This window comes from Polypterus senegalus, chromosome 10 (genome assembly GCF_016835505.1).
Source record: "Polypterus senegalus isolate Bchr_013 chromosome 10, ASM1683550v1, whole genome shotgun sequence".
NCBI classification, from domain to species: Eukaryota; Metazoa; Chordata; class Cladistia; order Polypteriformes; family Polypteridae; genus Polypterus; species Polypterus senegalus.
Genome location: NC_053163.1, coordinates 43,111,413 through 43,127,454, shown reverse-complemented (window position 1 = coordinate 43,127,454; position 16,042 = coordinate 43,111,413). Strand labels below are relative to the sequence as shown.

General features: G+C 38.0%; 2 protein-coding genes across 2 annotated transcripts in view; one reads left to right on the top strand and one right to left on the bottom strand.

Annotated features, from left to right (window-relative positions):
- col4a6 (collagen, type IV, alpha 6) overlaps window positions 1-6,195 on the bottom strand; it is a 582,406-nt gene extending 576,211 nt beyond the window's left edge. Inside the window, exons 1-2 of the mRNA XM_039765772.1 lie at window positions 5,912-6,195; window positions 5,730-5,778 (exon numbers count right to left, since the gene is read on the bottom strand). Of these exons, the coding sequence (XP_039621706.1) occupies window positions 5,730-5,778; window positions 5,912-5,922 (60 nt within the window). The 5' untranslated portion in view covers window positions 5,923-6,195. The remainder of the gene's footprint in view (window positions 1-5,729; window positions 5,779-5,911) is intronic.
- A 1,529-nt stretch (window positions 6,196-7,724) lies between these two features.
- The window catches only part of col4a5 (collagen, type IV, alpha 5 (Alport syndrome)), a 481,130-nt gene continuing 472,812 nt past the window's right edge, over window positions 7,725-16,042 (top strand). Inside the window, exon 1 of the mRNA XM_039765771.1 lies at window positions 7,725-7,968. Coding sequence (XP_039621705.1) covers window positions 7,879-7,968 — 90 coding nt within the window. The 5' untranslated portion in view covers window positions 7,725-7,878. The remainder of the gene's footprint in view (window positions 7,969-16,042) is intronic.

The following is a 16,042-nucleotide window of genomic DNA, read 5'->3' as shown; positions in this document are numbered from 1 at the left end:
TTTTATCTGGAATTGAGTGTGGTACAGGTAGAACTTTGCCGAAGACTACTTTTTTAGTTCTGCTCTTCAGCTTGGCACCTAACTCTACAAATGTGGATTTCAAATTGACAGCCTGCTCTTATGTATGTCATTTGTTCCAGCTTGTACAATGACAACTGGGTCTACCTCTGCTCTTGCCAAGAGTCAATCCACCCTTCCACATAAGCTTCCCACAAGTGCGCTTGTAAGGAAGCACACTGTGTAAGGCTGCATTTCAGACACAATAGTGACCCCCACTATCACAACATTTCTTTTTGTGGCGCTTCAAGACTAAATATTTTGGGAGAAAACACATTTTCTTCACAAAACAAGCTGAGCTACCCATCTTAGACAGGTTGAAATCTAAGTAATTAACTTAGACGGTAGTGTTAATGTTTGCAGTGCACCATATATTGGATTGTATTTTGTATTTTTTAATGCATTTAGTAATAATATACATTTCATTTGTCATTCCAACAGATGGCACTTCACAAATATTTGTAGTAATAAAATGCATTACTAAAAAATCTTGCTGATGTGCCATCTATTGGAATAAAAATGGAATTCTTTTGTATCTGTTAAATTTAGTATTTGGTATTAGATTCAAAAAAGTGGTAATGTTTCTGATGTACCATCTATTGGATTGACAAATGCAATGCATTTTATTACTCCAAATGTTTGTGATGTGCCATCTGTTGGAATGACATAGTAACGAAATGGACACACAGACAGTTATCCGTTTATTGGCCATCTGGTCATAAAAAACTTATCTTACAAAAGGTACTTTAACATTATACAAAATTTTACAGATGCAAAAACCTTTTGATTCATTAAATCAATAAACAATCATTTCAACAGAACACATTTTTCTTGTCAATATTAAACATTTGAAAGTAGTTAAAATTGCAATATACTGTGTAAGACTGTGGTAACATAATACTTTCAGACATAAATATTGGCTTAAGTTGATTGCAGAATATAATTTAATAAGAATGTAATGTTTTTATTTAATCAAAAATATGTCTAAAATGAGTATAAAAATCAAAATTACAAATGAAAACCCTCATTAGGTATTATGACAGAATTATGGTTTAGGCATGTTTGAAAAACGTTAGTGTATTTCTCTAATTCTTTTGTACCAGTTTATAGAAGAATTTGCCCCTTAAAGTTTCACAAAGGTCATTTTCACCACTGTCAATTTAAACAGCATTTATAACACACTCATTACAGAGCACCTCTTTTCCAGATGTTTACAGAGAACTGAAAAGTACAACTCAAAGTAACAATATCAAATACAACATCACTTTTTATGTGAGAAATAGTAAGTTACAAGGATAACATGAGGCAAACACCTTATCTTAATGTACAGAAGTTAGGGATATGGAGCAGAGTAGGACTATGGATTATTTTAACAATTTTATTACTTCTTTGAACAATTTCTTATTTATTTCCAATTTTTTCTTTACTTCCAGTCTCTTATTTTTGCTTTTTTCAACTATTTCTCTCTCTCACACACACTCTATGATATATTGTTTTCTATCCAAATAATCTTAATATTTGAAGTATCAAGCTACCCACATAAAGCAGACACAACAGTGTTTTCTCTACAGCTGTAACAAGAGATAGCCCACCAATCACAAGTTGCCCTTGGAATACCACAGACTTTTCTTTCAAAAAGTATAAAAAGGTAAATATGGACTGGTATATTAGTATAATGTTCCACTAGAAATTCATAGTATAGAGAGGTGTGCGTTCATTTCATTAACAAATTTTATATGTAAAAAAACCCTGTAGATTACTAAAATGTCAAATGATTGTAAACATATGTCACTAGGAAGAACTTTCATTTATAAAAGTAGTGCTTCAGATTTTCCATAGATCAAAGTTGTTACTAGCTCACTGGAGCTTAAATTTTCAATTTTACAATTTTAGAATTAGCAAGCAAGTTATTTAAGGCTTCACCATAGAAAAACAAAGAAATGAGGCATGTTCCTGCTTATCTAAAATATTAAAATGATAAATGTGGGCTGTACAGGACTGAACTTGTTAAATTTAGCTGTTCATTTCAAAAAGGGTTGTATGGTGGTTAAGTGTTTAGTGCTGTTCCTTGACAGATTTAAGATTCTAGGTTTAAATTCCAATCTCTTCAGTTACAAGGTGTGTAGAGCATGCATATTCATGCTGTGTTTGCATGGGTTTTACATCCAAAAGAAATGCAAATTAAATTGACTAGAAACTCTAAATTTAGTCTAAACAATGTTACATGGGAGGGCACACAAATAAAAAATCTATACAACCACCATGACAGTATAGAGTTGCTTATCATCTTTACCTGCTTGTCTATGAGAAACTGAGTATACCTGCATACCTGGAGAAAAAAATATGTAGACATGAGGGCAAATGTACAAAGTACATGCAGTGATTGGGCCAGTATTAAATTTGTTTACCTGAAATACAAAGAAGCACCATGACTGTTCTTAATGGGCATTTGGAATGAATATTTTTGAACATTAAATGCTTTGTGAAATAAGAATTTTGATTGTGGGAAGTTTAAAATCAATTTATTTAAAACTTCATTAAAAAATGTATAGTAAATAAAAGTATATAATAATTAATGTAGTTGACTTGTGTGATATCAAGTTGCTTTTGACAATATTTTGTGCTGTATGATTCAAAGGTTTATTTGATTATGTTGCATCATGGTAGAATCAAAAATTTAAAAGGAGAAAAGACATTATGGCTGACATTTGTGATGTCTGTTTATTGTATGACATATCAATCAACAATTATGTTGGAAAGATTCTTATTTACATGTATTACATATTAAATATTGCACTGTGTCAATACAACCAATAATGTTTTTGTAGAAGCTATTTTGGCAAGATTGCGTAAAAATGGAGATATCATCTGTACCATGTGACTAATGAGAATATTAATTCATTGAATGAATTACACACACTGTATCCATTCACATGTCATAAATCTATCAAGTATTAATAGCCTAAAACAATAGTCCTGGATCCTAGATTTTACGAACCAAATTATTAAGTGTTGGAAGAAAAATGTAAAAATATAATTTCATAAGGCATCCAATAATGTAATTTCCAAAGAAGACTGTGTAAAGAAAGTCAAAATGGGTCATTGTGAATTTCCCCTTGGGATTAATAAAGTATCTATCTATCTATCTATCTATACCTGTATGTGCACCTGAAGCACTACTATTATGGTATGTTCAGTGCTGTAGACCATGTAATACTATGAAGCACACTATATAAAAATAAACTGTTGTTATGCTTTTAATATATAATTTGTTAGAATGCAATCTCATTCTAAGACTTTCTGCATGATTAATTCAAAAATGTCAGCTTAAAAAAAGGATTATTGAATGCTCAATTACTAGGAGGAAAATGCCAAAAGCCAAAAACAGATGCTTGGGTTTGATTTAATGGTGAGGTAACATACTTTAATAAATAATTAAGGAAAAACAGCACCTAAACGTTCCATACTCACCTTCTTCACCCTTATAATTTTGGCACCACTACTTCAGTACAGGGGTGTGTTTGTATCTCCGCACCTTGTAACTATGGGCAATGAATTCTTTTACCCTTCTTTGCAGGTGCTTCCTGAGCAATGGCAGGAATCATTTCTAAACTCAAGAAAACTACTCACAAATGCCTGTGGACTTCTTTCTAGTGTGCCCTCTGGAGGCACCATGTCGCACTGCACTCACAAGCCCATCCTCTTAAAGAACCAGGGTGCAGATGTACAGGACTCCTCCAAGTTGTTATCTTAGATAGTAAATATGTGAAAAACACCTGTGTATCTAAGACAGGGTGCTGTTCCAAACACTTGCATAAGATTAGAAACCAGAACTTACAGCATGTATATATTTCTACAATTCAACTATAGGCCAAAATCTTTGCTATGCAATAACATCATCAAATACAGATTTAATTTTTTCCAGTCAAACCTTCCCATAGATTTATAACATAGTCTGTTTGAACAGGTTTTCAAAATTACAGCATATATTACCATTAAGAATACTGAGAACACCTCAAAGACTCAAAAACTATTATTAATAAATGGCAATGTCATTCTATGATAGGGGATAATTGTAAAAATGTAGCAAAAGAAATATATTTAAAATCTTTGTTATAAACATTATAGCAAGGTTAAAAATGAAAATTGCTTAGTTTTCCATTGGTTATTAATTATGAATAAGAAATAACCAGTAAATGTCTAAGAGTTGTCATGTCAATTATGATGTAGTTTATGAAAAAGGATTCCAAGTTCAGTCTTGGAGTACCACTATGGCTGCAGGTTTTCATTCCAGCCAGATTTACAAATCAATTGGTCAGTAATACTTCTGTTAATCGATTTATTTAACTAGCAACTTTTAATTTTCCTTCTCTTATTCTGTATTTAGAAATGCATGCTAGTAAGATATGTTCATTTTAAAGGAACTGAGTATTTTTTCTACAATTTTAAACTTTACCTTTTTTACCATCTTTTAATTAATGGAGATGGCTCTATTAATTTTATACAAATACTGACAGTTAGTGGCAAGCAGTATAGACACAGGTGCAAATGACGTCTAATGTTACGTCAGTGTAAAATTCATTTGAATTCTAAACAGCAAGAGAAGTCGTAAATAACAAGAACATAAAAAAGAGGAAAATCTTAAACAGCAAGAAATGTAACTCACAACAGTGTAACACACACACACACACACATAAATACTTGCCACATTCCAACGAAAAATTATCAGTCAATTTTGTAATTTCTGGATTAACAAAAATGCAGAAACTTGTAAATAACAGCTTCCTTAATGAAGGCAGGAGTACTACACTCACAGCTAAGGTGATTTCACTTTAAATATGAACCACTGATTTAAGTTTTTTAATACTAATCACTAGACAAATGGACATGACATTGAAATGGATTTTCCCCTCATAATTCAGCATCATTTGCACCTTTGTCTACTCTGCTTGTCACTAATTGTCAGTATTTGTATTAACTTAATGGAGCCATCTTCACAGAAAAAGGTGAACTCGAAAGAAAATGGTAAAGGAAAGTTAAGTGTTCAAAAGTTTAGAAACCTTTTTTTTTTATTTTCCATATGAAAATGTCATACAAGAGAACTTTTTCAGAATAATACACTAAAAAGTCCAGCTAATTAAACAAGTAGATCAATGATCACTGACCAATGATATAATTATTGTGGCTACACACTTCACTCAGATGAAACAAATTTAATTTCAATTGCTTACAATGTCTTGGACATGAAAATCGTATCTGGTTGAAAACACTTTTCGTTACATTACCAAGATTTCCAATGCATGAACCTGTGCCAGAGAAAAATATCTTAAAACGTCATGACCATGGTCATTTGCGAATATTTCAAATGCAATAACTTCCTATTTTTACTATAATATAGGTATTTCGAATGTATGCGGGTCTAAAACGGCACATATGCTTTACAGTACAAATAAAGACAAGTACAGTATAGCAATGGATATATGGTTGTTAACAGATACCATAAACAACATAGGTAATCGCTTACTGATAGGCTTGTGCTAATTGCTCACAATAACAGTTATAAAAGTGTCTCCCTTGCAGTATAATATTGAATCGTTGGACCCTGTTCTCTATCTAATTTCAGTGTTTTAAAAACTTAATACCTGGTATAAAATAAAAACTGCAGAACTTACCCCTTTTACAAAGTGGAAAGTTAGCAAAACGGCAAAGAGTCTCAGATACCTGCGAATACATATAATTGCATGATTTACTCAAAATGTACACAAGAATAATAATCATTTACACTGAGTGGCATTTTGCCACCCGGAGTTCACATAACATCACGATCCTGGATAAAACGCGAATTTCAACTTACCCCGAACTCATTCTCCTCTTGGAATTCAATCGTGTATTTAATGTTCGCAACGTTTTCGTCTCACCTCCCCTTGCAGGGAAAGAAGAGAAGTAACTTTAATCCGATCTTAATTTATTAACCTAACAAGAAACGAATCCGCCTTGCAAAAAACATCACAAAAAGACTTAGAATGTGCAGTCAGCAACAAGCTGTGACGAGCAATGTTTTGCCTGAAAAAAGGATCTTTTTCGACGTACTGAATCTTGAAAGCTTGCACGAAGATCACACGCAGCAACTTGCGTCCCCGGTAGAGACATAAGCCCATGGAGAAAAAGAGGATCTGTTAAAGCAGATCGGGGGAGGAGCACTGTACAAACATTAGTCAATCTGATAGTTACAAAACATATACTTTGCAATTAATTGATGGTTCCTAAGCCCAAATTTTTATTATTTGATTAATATACATACAGCATTTCTCTCTTGAAGCTGGAAAAATACATGTTTACTGTGACTAGAATGTTATAAATGTTTATGGCTATTCATAGTTATATTTTAAACCACAATAACGTAGAAATGAAGAACGTACATATTATTTTTAACAAAACAAATCTTTTCTTTAATCAACTCAATGCGAAAAAACTTTCACAGTGAGCTCCGGGAGAAACATGTTTCTGCACCTGATTAGGTCTGTGTTCAGTTTCATGCACCAATTTATTTATTTTTAAAATCACTTGTCACTTTGCTCTTTAAAAGTAACATATGTAATATATGTGTGTTCCATTTTACTGTCAGTTTTTGATAATGTATAATTACCCATTTTAAGGAAAAAGTTATTTTTAGAAAAATGTAAACTAACTTGAGACGTGGCTTTAGTGAAACCCCTAACTGGTTGCATGTTTTATGGACAGTTTAATCATAGTATGGTTTTACTACCACATGATAATCATTACGTCGAATTTAAGATAACTGACTACTGTAAACGACACCGTTATGAATGAACGCGGGTGTTTGTGTGTGACTCTGCCAGGCAACAGACACAAGTAGCATTCAACGTTGGCTCTAGCTTTGTATCAGATGCTCCAGTTATGTGTTCCAACTTCCGATAAGCCCCAACTTGTTAAACCCTGTTTAGAGAATAAATCCATTTTATATTAGCGATTGTATATATTCATAAGTATATTCCATTTTCAGTGAAAACTATTTAATGGAGCATCATTCCCTCAGTGAACATTCAGATTCATACATCATTTCGAGTTTTTGATATTTGAAATAACCATCACTTTCAAGTTCGCCTGTTCATGGTTGTATGTATGTACAGTATACATGGCCATTTTAATGAACAATATAAGAAATATGAACAACTGTTTGCTAATTTCATCTTTGGTTGAATTTTAAGTATTTATCCAGAAAACAATTTAACACATATATTGTGACACAAAACCTATTCTGTTAAAATATACTGTTAAGAATATTAAACAAGTTCACTGATATATTCTATTATAAAGGCGCTTGAAGAAAATTAAAGCCCCCGGCTACCTTGACCTATTTATTCTTGAAGCATGTTACCCTTGGACAAAAATTTGTTCCTTCCGCCTATCCCGTGATATACCCTGAAATTCGTTTTTCAAATATTTTTTCTAAATATATGTATATGATTAAAATATTTACATTATTAACGATCCAAAATAAATACTTTTATAAACTGACATCGTGCTACTTATTTTTTTCCTTTTTTGCCAAATTTAAACGAACTATTTTACATGAGCGCAAGGATCTTTTATCCCTAAGTGCTAATGTAGTTCCCGAGAGAGCAGGTTAAGTGGAGAGAGAAAAAGTTACTGAAGAAAGCTTGACTCCGCATAGGAGTGCGGGGAGTTTACTGTCCATTATCAACATTTTTCAAAGTTTAAAAAAATTATTAGGAATATGTCTACTATTTCATTTACAATTTGATATTTATAGTAACACTAAGTACGATATAGTCTAGAATGATTTTTAAAGTTGTTAATCGGCGAAACGTCGATGCGTGTCTTTTATACTTGCTACTGTACATCTTGGTAAAGGATTCAGAGAGCGGGGTGAGTACAGCGATTTCTCTCTTGCCTTTCTTTTACTGATCAACTTTTAAGAGTATTTATTTAAAACGACTCGTGCAATTACTTCTTTGAATTAATGATAAATATGACCACTAGTTACAAAATTCATTCTTGCAAATCTGTGGACTGTGTTTATAAGCATTTTATATAGTTTACATGCAAAATATATATATATATATATATATATATATATATATATATATATATATATATATATATATATATATATATATATATATATACGAGTGTGTGTTGTGTGTGTATATTAGTCGACTGTCACTACTAGTAAAATGTAAACAATTTCAAGAATGCGACATATGAGGTTTTTTCACTTGTAGAAACATGTCTAATCTTCAAATCAAAGCGTGTTCTGCAAACCAGCAAACACCCATCTCTTCTTTAAAATGTACATTTTTGCCTGTCGCGGTTTCCAGATAATTTGTAGACGATACAATTAGACTGCCAAGGGGCTGAGGTGAACTTTCTTCTCCTTAACCCTAACTTCCGTTACTTTAATAGCGTTACAGTATGACAATTCACTTTAAACTGCACACTCCCGTTTGCACAGATTTGTTCATAACCATTTTGTCATATTTTTTACGCGCGGTGCGCTACAATTTGGTTAGGACTCCCTTATTAAATAGGTTTAAGAGGACCTGAGAATGGTATGTTTTGTTGTGTTATGTTGTGCTGTGTTATGTTATGTTGTGTTATGCTGTTGTGTCACACTGTAATGTTGTGGTAGGTATTTTGTCTGAATTGTAGGCGGATTGTTTGAGAAGCTGATAGAAGTCGAAGCAATGGTCTTAATATATACATTTGCATCATCTGTGAATGTTGTTGTTCGTTTCTATGACACCGTTTAGCTGCCACGGGAATACAGGGTGGACCCCAGGTTAATATTGCTTGTGGATAGGATTATACCCCTACAGTATTCTGTCTGACAAGCAAAAGATGGCATATTCTGTTGCAAAAATGAGATTAGTAAAAAATAAATAAAGCATGATGATTCTGTTATCACTATAATATCATAATTATTCTCAACTACATTCAGCTCCATTGTTGAGGGAATGAACACTGGTGTAAAATTAGTAACATAAATTCTAAATCAAAGTGTAAGTTCAAAAGTAAAATAAATACATTAAAAATAGTTTGCCTTAATTCCCAAAGTATCTAAAACGAAAACAAGTGAGTTGGAACTGCATGTAGCTGAGCATTATTATGTCAATCCTGTCAATCATGGAGAATCCACTTCATCCACTAAACAGTGTCATCTCCAGACAGAGGAGCAGCTTCAGCGACAGACTGCTGTCACTATCCTGCTCAACTGACAGACAGAGGAGATCATTCCTCCCCCACACTATGCGACTCTTCAGTTCCACTTGGGGTGGTAAACTTTAACATTATTCAAAGTTATTGTCTGTTTTACCTGCATTTTTATCACTCTTTAATTTAATATCGTTTATTATCAGTATGCTGCTGCTGGAGTATTTCCACTTGGGAATAATAAAGTATCTATCTATCTATCTATCTATCTATCTATCTATCTATCTATCTATCTATCTATCTATCTATCTATCTATCTATCTATCTATCTATCTATCTGATACTATAGCAATGACAGAAACTTGGCTAAATAACAAAGGTGGGGATGAGTATAACATAGGTGGGTGCACATTTTTTAGGAATGACAGACAGAACAGGTAAGGGGAGGCGAGTGTAGTTTAGGTAAAGGAGAATTTAAATGCATGTTTTATTCTGTTAAATGATAAGCCACATCTTAATGATATGTCAATGAAAGCATTAGGGAAAGAGGTTTAATTGAGATAAACTGTTGTAATAAGTTGGCCTAAAAATGAATGAATGAATGAGTGAATGAATGAATGAACGAATGAAACAACAAACAACCCTTTGTCTCAGATTCTATAGAAAACAGCTCAAAACTTCTTATTGGCACATAAATTCAGTGTACAATTATTTTATGTAGCACAGACCTGCTTTGTTTTCTTATAAAATTGGAGAATAAATTTGATACCACCATTGTTCCTATTACTCACTAATAGTTTACATGCCATACACTGGCAGAGATACCATTTTATTCAACTGCAACATTTACTTTTTTTGTATCTACTGTTATCATGTAATACTTTTGACCCAATACCCAATTTAATAATGTTTCTTTTACTTAGTGAAACTCATTCCCATCAAAGAAGTCTGATCACCTAATATGTACTGTTAATTCATGGTTAATTTGTCATTGCAATCAGCTGCTTCTTATTTATTTCTGATCAAATGCACATAAACACAGATCCTCGTAGATACTTAAATTGATTATATGCCCTTTTTCTTTTGAAAATTAAATAAGAGTAACCTAGCAGTGAAACCTTTCTTTAAACACATCTTTATTTTTTTAACTGTCATTTATTTTAATGTCTTTATGTTCATATTTGGATTATTGTCCACTGATTCTAGAAAGGAAATCTGGGATTTAATAGAATAAAGATCATGGTTCTGTCTTTGGTTCCTGTATTACATCTGTAGTAGAAACATTAATAAGATAAAGATCATATATAACTTCAAGACAAGTATCTATAACAAGTTTCAGAAGAGATAAAAAATAAGTCTTATCATGTAACTGAAGGATATAAAATTGCTATTCAAAAAAACATGAGGAAGGTAAAATACACTAGAGGTATTTAAGACAAACATACATCTTATTTCAAGTATAATTTATTAAAGTAGAGAGACGAATACAGTGCTTTTTGCTTTAACTATACCATCAATATGAAGCAATGTGTGTGTGTTTTCAGATCTTTGTTGAAAGGCACATATTTTATCTTGTAATTTAGTTAAGATGTGAGACATTTTGATGTCTTGCTTGTTAATGATAAGTAAAATCCTGGAAAATTCACGTACATTCATGCCACAGGTGAAAAGCCTCCATGTTTTTTAGACAAACCACTTTTTAAAGTGTTCTTTTTAATTCATTCCATGGATTTTCAATGCATTAGTTGTTCTATTTAAAGAATTTGGTCACTGTAGAACATATTCCCATAGCAATTCTGATTTACTTGCCTATTCACACAATCTCAAAACAGTATAAACCTAGACATTTGTATGTTTCAGATATTTAAGTATTTTGATGTTAGCTGTTGAGATGTGTTTCCTTTCAAGAGAAGTGCTATAATAAGGGCCATGAGATGAACTTGGAGTATTCAATAAATAGAAAAATGAATACTTCTAGAGCTAGTATTTCCATTGATTTCAGTCAGTATCCATGTGATAGAAAAGGGGAAACTGTACAGGTTGAAAGAAAGAGGCTTATACAACATCGGTGACCAAGAATATACTATAAAGTTATATATTTTGGTTCACCAAGTGATTCTGATCTGCAGTTGTTTTCAGCATTTTAGTTTACCAGTTCACTTACTGATTTATACAATATTTTATTTTAGTTATTTACTCACTCATTCTGTTGTTATATTAATTGAGGCTTCCACACACTTCAGTAATACATTTATCTAGAGTAAGTTCTTCTCAATGGATACATATTAAATCATAACTGATATTAATATAAGGATGGCACAGTGGCGCAGTGGTAGCGCTGCTGCCTCGTAGTTAGGTGACCCATATTTGCTTCCCACATCTTCCTTGCTTGGAGTTTGCATGTTCTCCCTGTGTCTGCGTGGGTTTCCTCCCTCAGTCCAAAGACATGTAGGTTAGGTGCATTGGCGATTCTAAATTGTGCTTGGTGTGTGTGTGCCCTATGATGGGCTGGTGCTGTGCCTGGATGTTGTTTCCTGCCTCGCGCTCTGTGTTGGCTGGGACTGGCTTCAGCAGACCCCTGTGACCCAGTAGTTAGGATATCATGGGTTGGATAATGGATGGATGGATGATATTAATATAAAATTAATGACAGTGCTTTACATTTTCAAGTTTTTCTGTTTATGTAAAAATTACAGTCCAGAAAGTATAAAAGATTTAGTGCCTAATATTTACATACAATAGAAATTACAGTGCTCCTCCTTGAACCGTCACCTTATCGTGGTGGAGGGGTTTGCGTGTCCCAATGATCCTAGGAGCTATGTTGTCCGGGGCTTTATGCCCCTGGTAGGGCCACCCAAGGCAAACTGGTCCTAGGTGAGGGATGAGACAAAGAGCGGTTCAATAAACCTCCAATGAAAATAAAACTTGGACAACGTTTTCCCTTGCCGGACGCTGGTCACGGGCCCCCTCTGGAGCCAGGCCTGGAGGTGGGGCTCGATGGCGAGCGCCTGGTGGCCGGGCCTGCACCCATGGGGCTCGGCCGGGCACAGCCCGAAGAGGTAACGTGGGTCCTCCTCCCCATGGGCTCACCACCTATGGGAGGGGCCAAGGAGGTTGGGTGCAGTGTGAGTTGGGTGGTGGCCAAGGCGGGACCTTGGCGGTCTGATCCTCGGCTACAGAAACTGGCTCTTGGGACGTGGAATGTCACCTCTCTGAAGGGAAGGAGCCTGAGCTAGTGTGCGAGGTCGAGAAGGTCCAGCTAGATATAGATGGACTCACCTCGACGCACAGCTTGGACTCTGGAACCAATCTCCTTGAGAGGGGCTGGACTCTCTACCACTCTGGAGTTGCCCCCGGTGAGAGGCGCCGAGCAGGTGTGGGCATACTTATTGCCCCCACTCGGAGCCTGTGCATTGGGGTTTACCCGGTGGACGAGAGGGTGGCCTCCTTCCGCCTTCGGGTGGGGAAGGGTCCTGACTGTTGTTTGTGCGTATACCGCGAACAGCAGGTTGGAGTATCCACCCTTTTGGAGTCTCTGGAGGGGTTGCTAGAGGGCATACCTTCTGGGATTCCCTCGTTTTGCTGGGAGACTTCAATGCTCACGTGGGCAATGACAGTGAGACCTGGAAGGGCGTGATTGGGAGGAACGGCCCCCCCGATCTGAACCCGAGTGGTGTTTTGTTATTGGACTTCTGTGCTCGCCACGGATTGTCCATAACGAACACCATGTTCAAGCATAAGGGTGTTCATATGTGCACTTGGCACCAGGACACCCTAGGCCTCAGGTCGATGATCGACTTTGTGGTCGTGTCGTCGGACTTGCGGCCATATGTCTTGGACACTCGGGTGAAGAGAGCTGTCAACTGATCACCACCTGGTGGTGAGTTGGCTTCGATGGTGGGGGAAGATGCCGGTCAGACCTGGTAGGCCCAAACGTGTTGTGAGGGTCTGCTGGGAACGGCTGGCAGAGTCCCCTGTCAGAAGTAGCTTCAACTCCCACCTCCGCAGAACTTCAACCACGCCCCGAGGGAGGTGGGGACATTGAGTCGAATGGGCCATGTTCCGTGCCTCTATTGTTGAGGCGGCTGACGGAGCTGTGGCCGCAAGGTGGTCGGTGCCTGTCGTGGCGGCAATCCCCAACCCGCTGGTGGACACGGCGTGAGGGATGCCGTCAAGCTGAAGAAGGAGTCCTATAGGACTTTTTGTCCTGTGGGTCTCTGGAGGCAGCTGATAGGTACCGCAGGCCAAGCGAACGCGGCTTCGTTGTTGCTGAGGCAAAACTCGGGCATGGGAGGAGTTTGGAGAGGCCATGGAGAACGACTTTGGACGGCTTCGAGGAGATTCTGGTCCACCGTCCGGCGCCTCAGGAGGGGAAGCAGTGCAGTGTCAACACCGTATATGGTGGGGATGGTGCGCTGCTGACCTCACTCGGGACGCTATGGGTCGGTGGGAGGAGTACTTCAAGACCTCCTCAATCCCACTAACATGCCTTCCATGAGGAAGCAGAGCCTGGGGACTCTGAGGTGGGCTCTCCCATCTCTGGGACTGAAGTCACCGAGGTGGTCAAAAACTCCTTGGTGGCAGGGCCCGGGGTGGATGAGATACGCCGAGTTCCTTAAGGCTCTGGATGTTGTAGGACTGTCTTGGTTGACACGCCTCTGCAACATCGCATGGACATCGGGACAGTGCCTCTGGATTGGCAGACGGGGTGGTGGTCCCCTCTTTAAAAGGGGACCGGAGGGTGTGTTCCAACTATAGAGGGATCACACTCCTCAGCCTCCCTGGAAAAGTCTATTCGGGGTTCTGGAGAGGAGGGTCCGCCGGATAGTGAACCTCGGATTCAGGAGGAACAGTGTGGTTTTAGCCCTGGTCGCGGAACAGTGGACCAGCTCTTCACCCTTAGCAGAGTCCTGGAGGGTGCATGGGAGTTTGCCCGACCGGTCTACATGTGTTTTGTGGACTTGGAAAAGGCATTCGACCGTGTCCCTCGGGAATCCTGTGGGGGTGCTCGGGAGTATGGGGTACCGGACCCCTGATAAGAGCTGTTCGGTCTCTGTACAACCGTGTCAGAGCTTGGTCCGCATTGCCGCAGTAAGTCGAGCCCGCTTCCAGTGAGAGTTGGACTCCGCCAGGGCTGCCCTTTGTCACCGATTCTGTTCATAACTTTTATGGACAGAATTTCTAGGCGCAGCCAGGGTGTTGAAGGGGTCGGTTTGGTGGACTCAGGATTGGGTCACTGCTTTTGCAGATGATGTTGTCCTGTTTGCTTCATCAGGCCGTGATCTTCAGCTCTCTGGATCGGTTCGCAGCTGAGTGTGAAGCGGCTGGGATGAGAATCAGCACCTCCAAATCCGAGCATGGTCCTCAGCCGGAAAAGGGTGGAGTGCCCTCTCAGGGTTGGGGGAGAGATCCTGCCCCAAGTGGAGGAGTTCAAGTATCTCGGGGTCTTGTTCACGAGTTAGGGAAGAATGGAGCGTGAGATCGACAGGCGGATCGGTGCGGCATCCGCAGTGATGCGGGCTCTGCATCGGTCTGTCGTGGTGAAAAAGGAGCTGAGCCGTAAGGCAAAGCTCTCAATTTACCAGTCGATCTACCTTCCTACCCTCACCTATGGTCATGAGCTATGGGTAGTGACCGAAAGAACGAGATCGCGAATACAAGCGGCTGAAATGAGTTTCCTCCGCAGGGTGTCTGGGCTTTCCCTTAAAGATAGGGTGAGAAGCTCAGTCATCCGGGAGGGGCTCAGAGTAGAGCCGCTGCTCCTCCACATCGAGAGGAGTCAGATGAGGTGGCTCGGGCATCTGATCAGGATGCCTCCTGGACGCCTCCCTGGTGAGGTGTTCCGGGCACGCACAACCGGGAGGAGGCCCGGGGAAGACCCAGGACACGCTGGAGGGACTATGTCTCCGGCTGGCCTGGGAACGCCTTTGGGATTCTCCCGAAGAGCTGGAAGAAGTGGCCGGGAGAGGGAAGTCTGGGCCTCTCTGCTTGCTGCTGCCCCCGCGACCCGACCTCGGATAAGCGGAAGAGAATGGATGGATGGATGGATGGATGAGAAATTACAGTGTGAGATGGTACACGTACCATAATACATTATCTCAGTATATCAAATCTTTTATACATATTTAAAGTTTTAATAAGTTGTTATTATGATATTTTACATTTTTAATATTCTTCTTCTACAAAGAATCTTCTACGAGCTAAATTTAGTTTTTGACTTGAAAATATGCTGTGGTTGATAAATAACAAGATATAACAGTTGTCATGATCAGGAAGCAACTCTGTTTAATGAAAGAAAAACAAAAAAGCTGCAATTGATATACACTGAACAGAAACTAAACCAATCCAGCCTAAACAATGGTTCTCAACAAAAGCTTACGTGCTTCAGGCAGCTCTAGGGCTCCTTCCACCTTCACATCTGGGCTCTTTTTATCTGGTCATGACCAGAAAGGGTGGGGCCTACTCTGAATTCTGTGGATGGTGTCAATTGTTTTTGCTGGGTTCTTCTCAAAACAGCAGGTGAAAAAGATAGGACCATTAGTGACAGCACTGCACTGTTTGGGGTGGCTTAGCGTATGTTGGTTAAGCCCTGAAGGTGATCCCCAGGTGCACTTGCATGGCACAGTGAATTGATTTAATGAATAACTCAGTCTAGTTAGCTTTTTTTCTCTGTTTATATCAATATACTAGTCCTTAGTGCCTAATGTCAGTGGTAGTTTTTACATTCTGAAATTCTAGTGTCCTAAATGTATTCTTATTAGGTTTATGTAGACTTAATTAGATTTCTTAT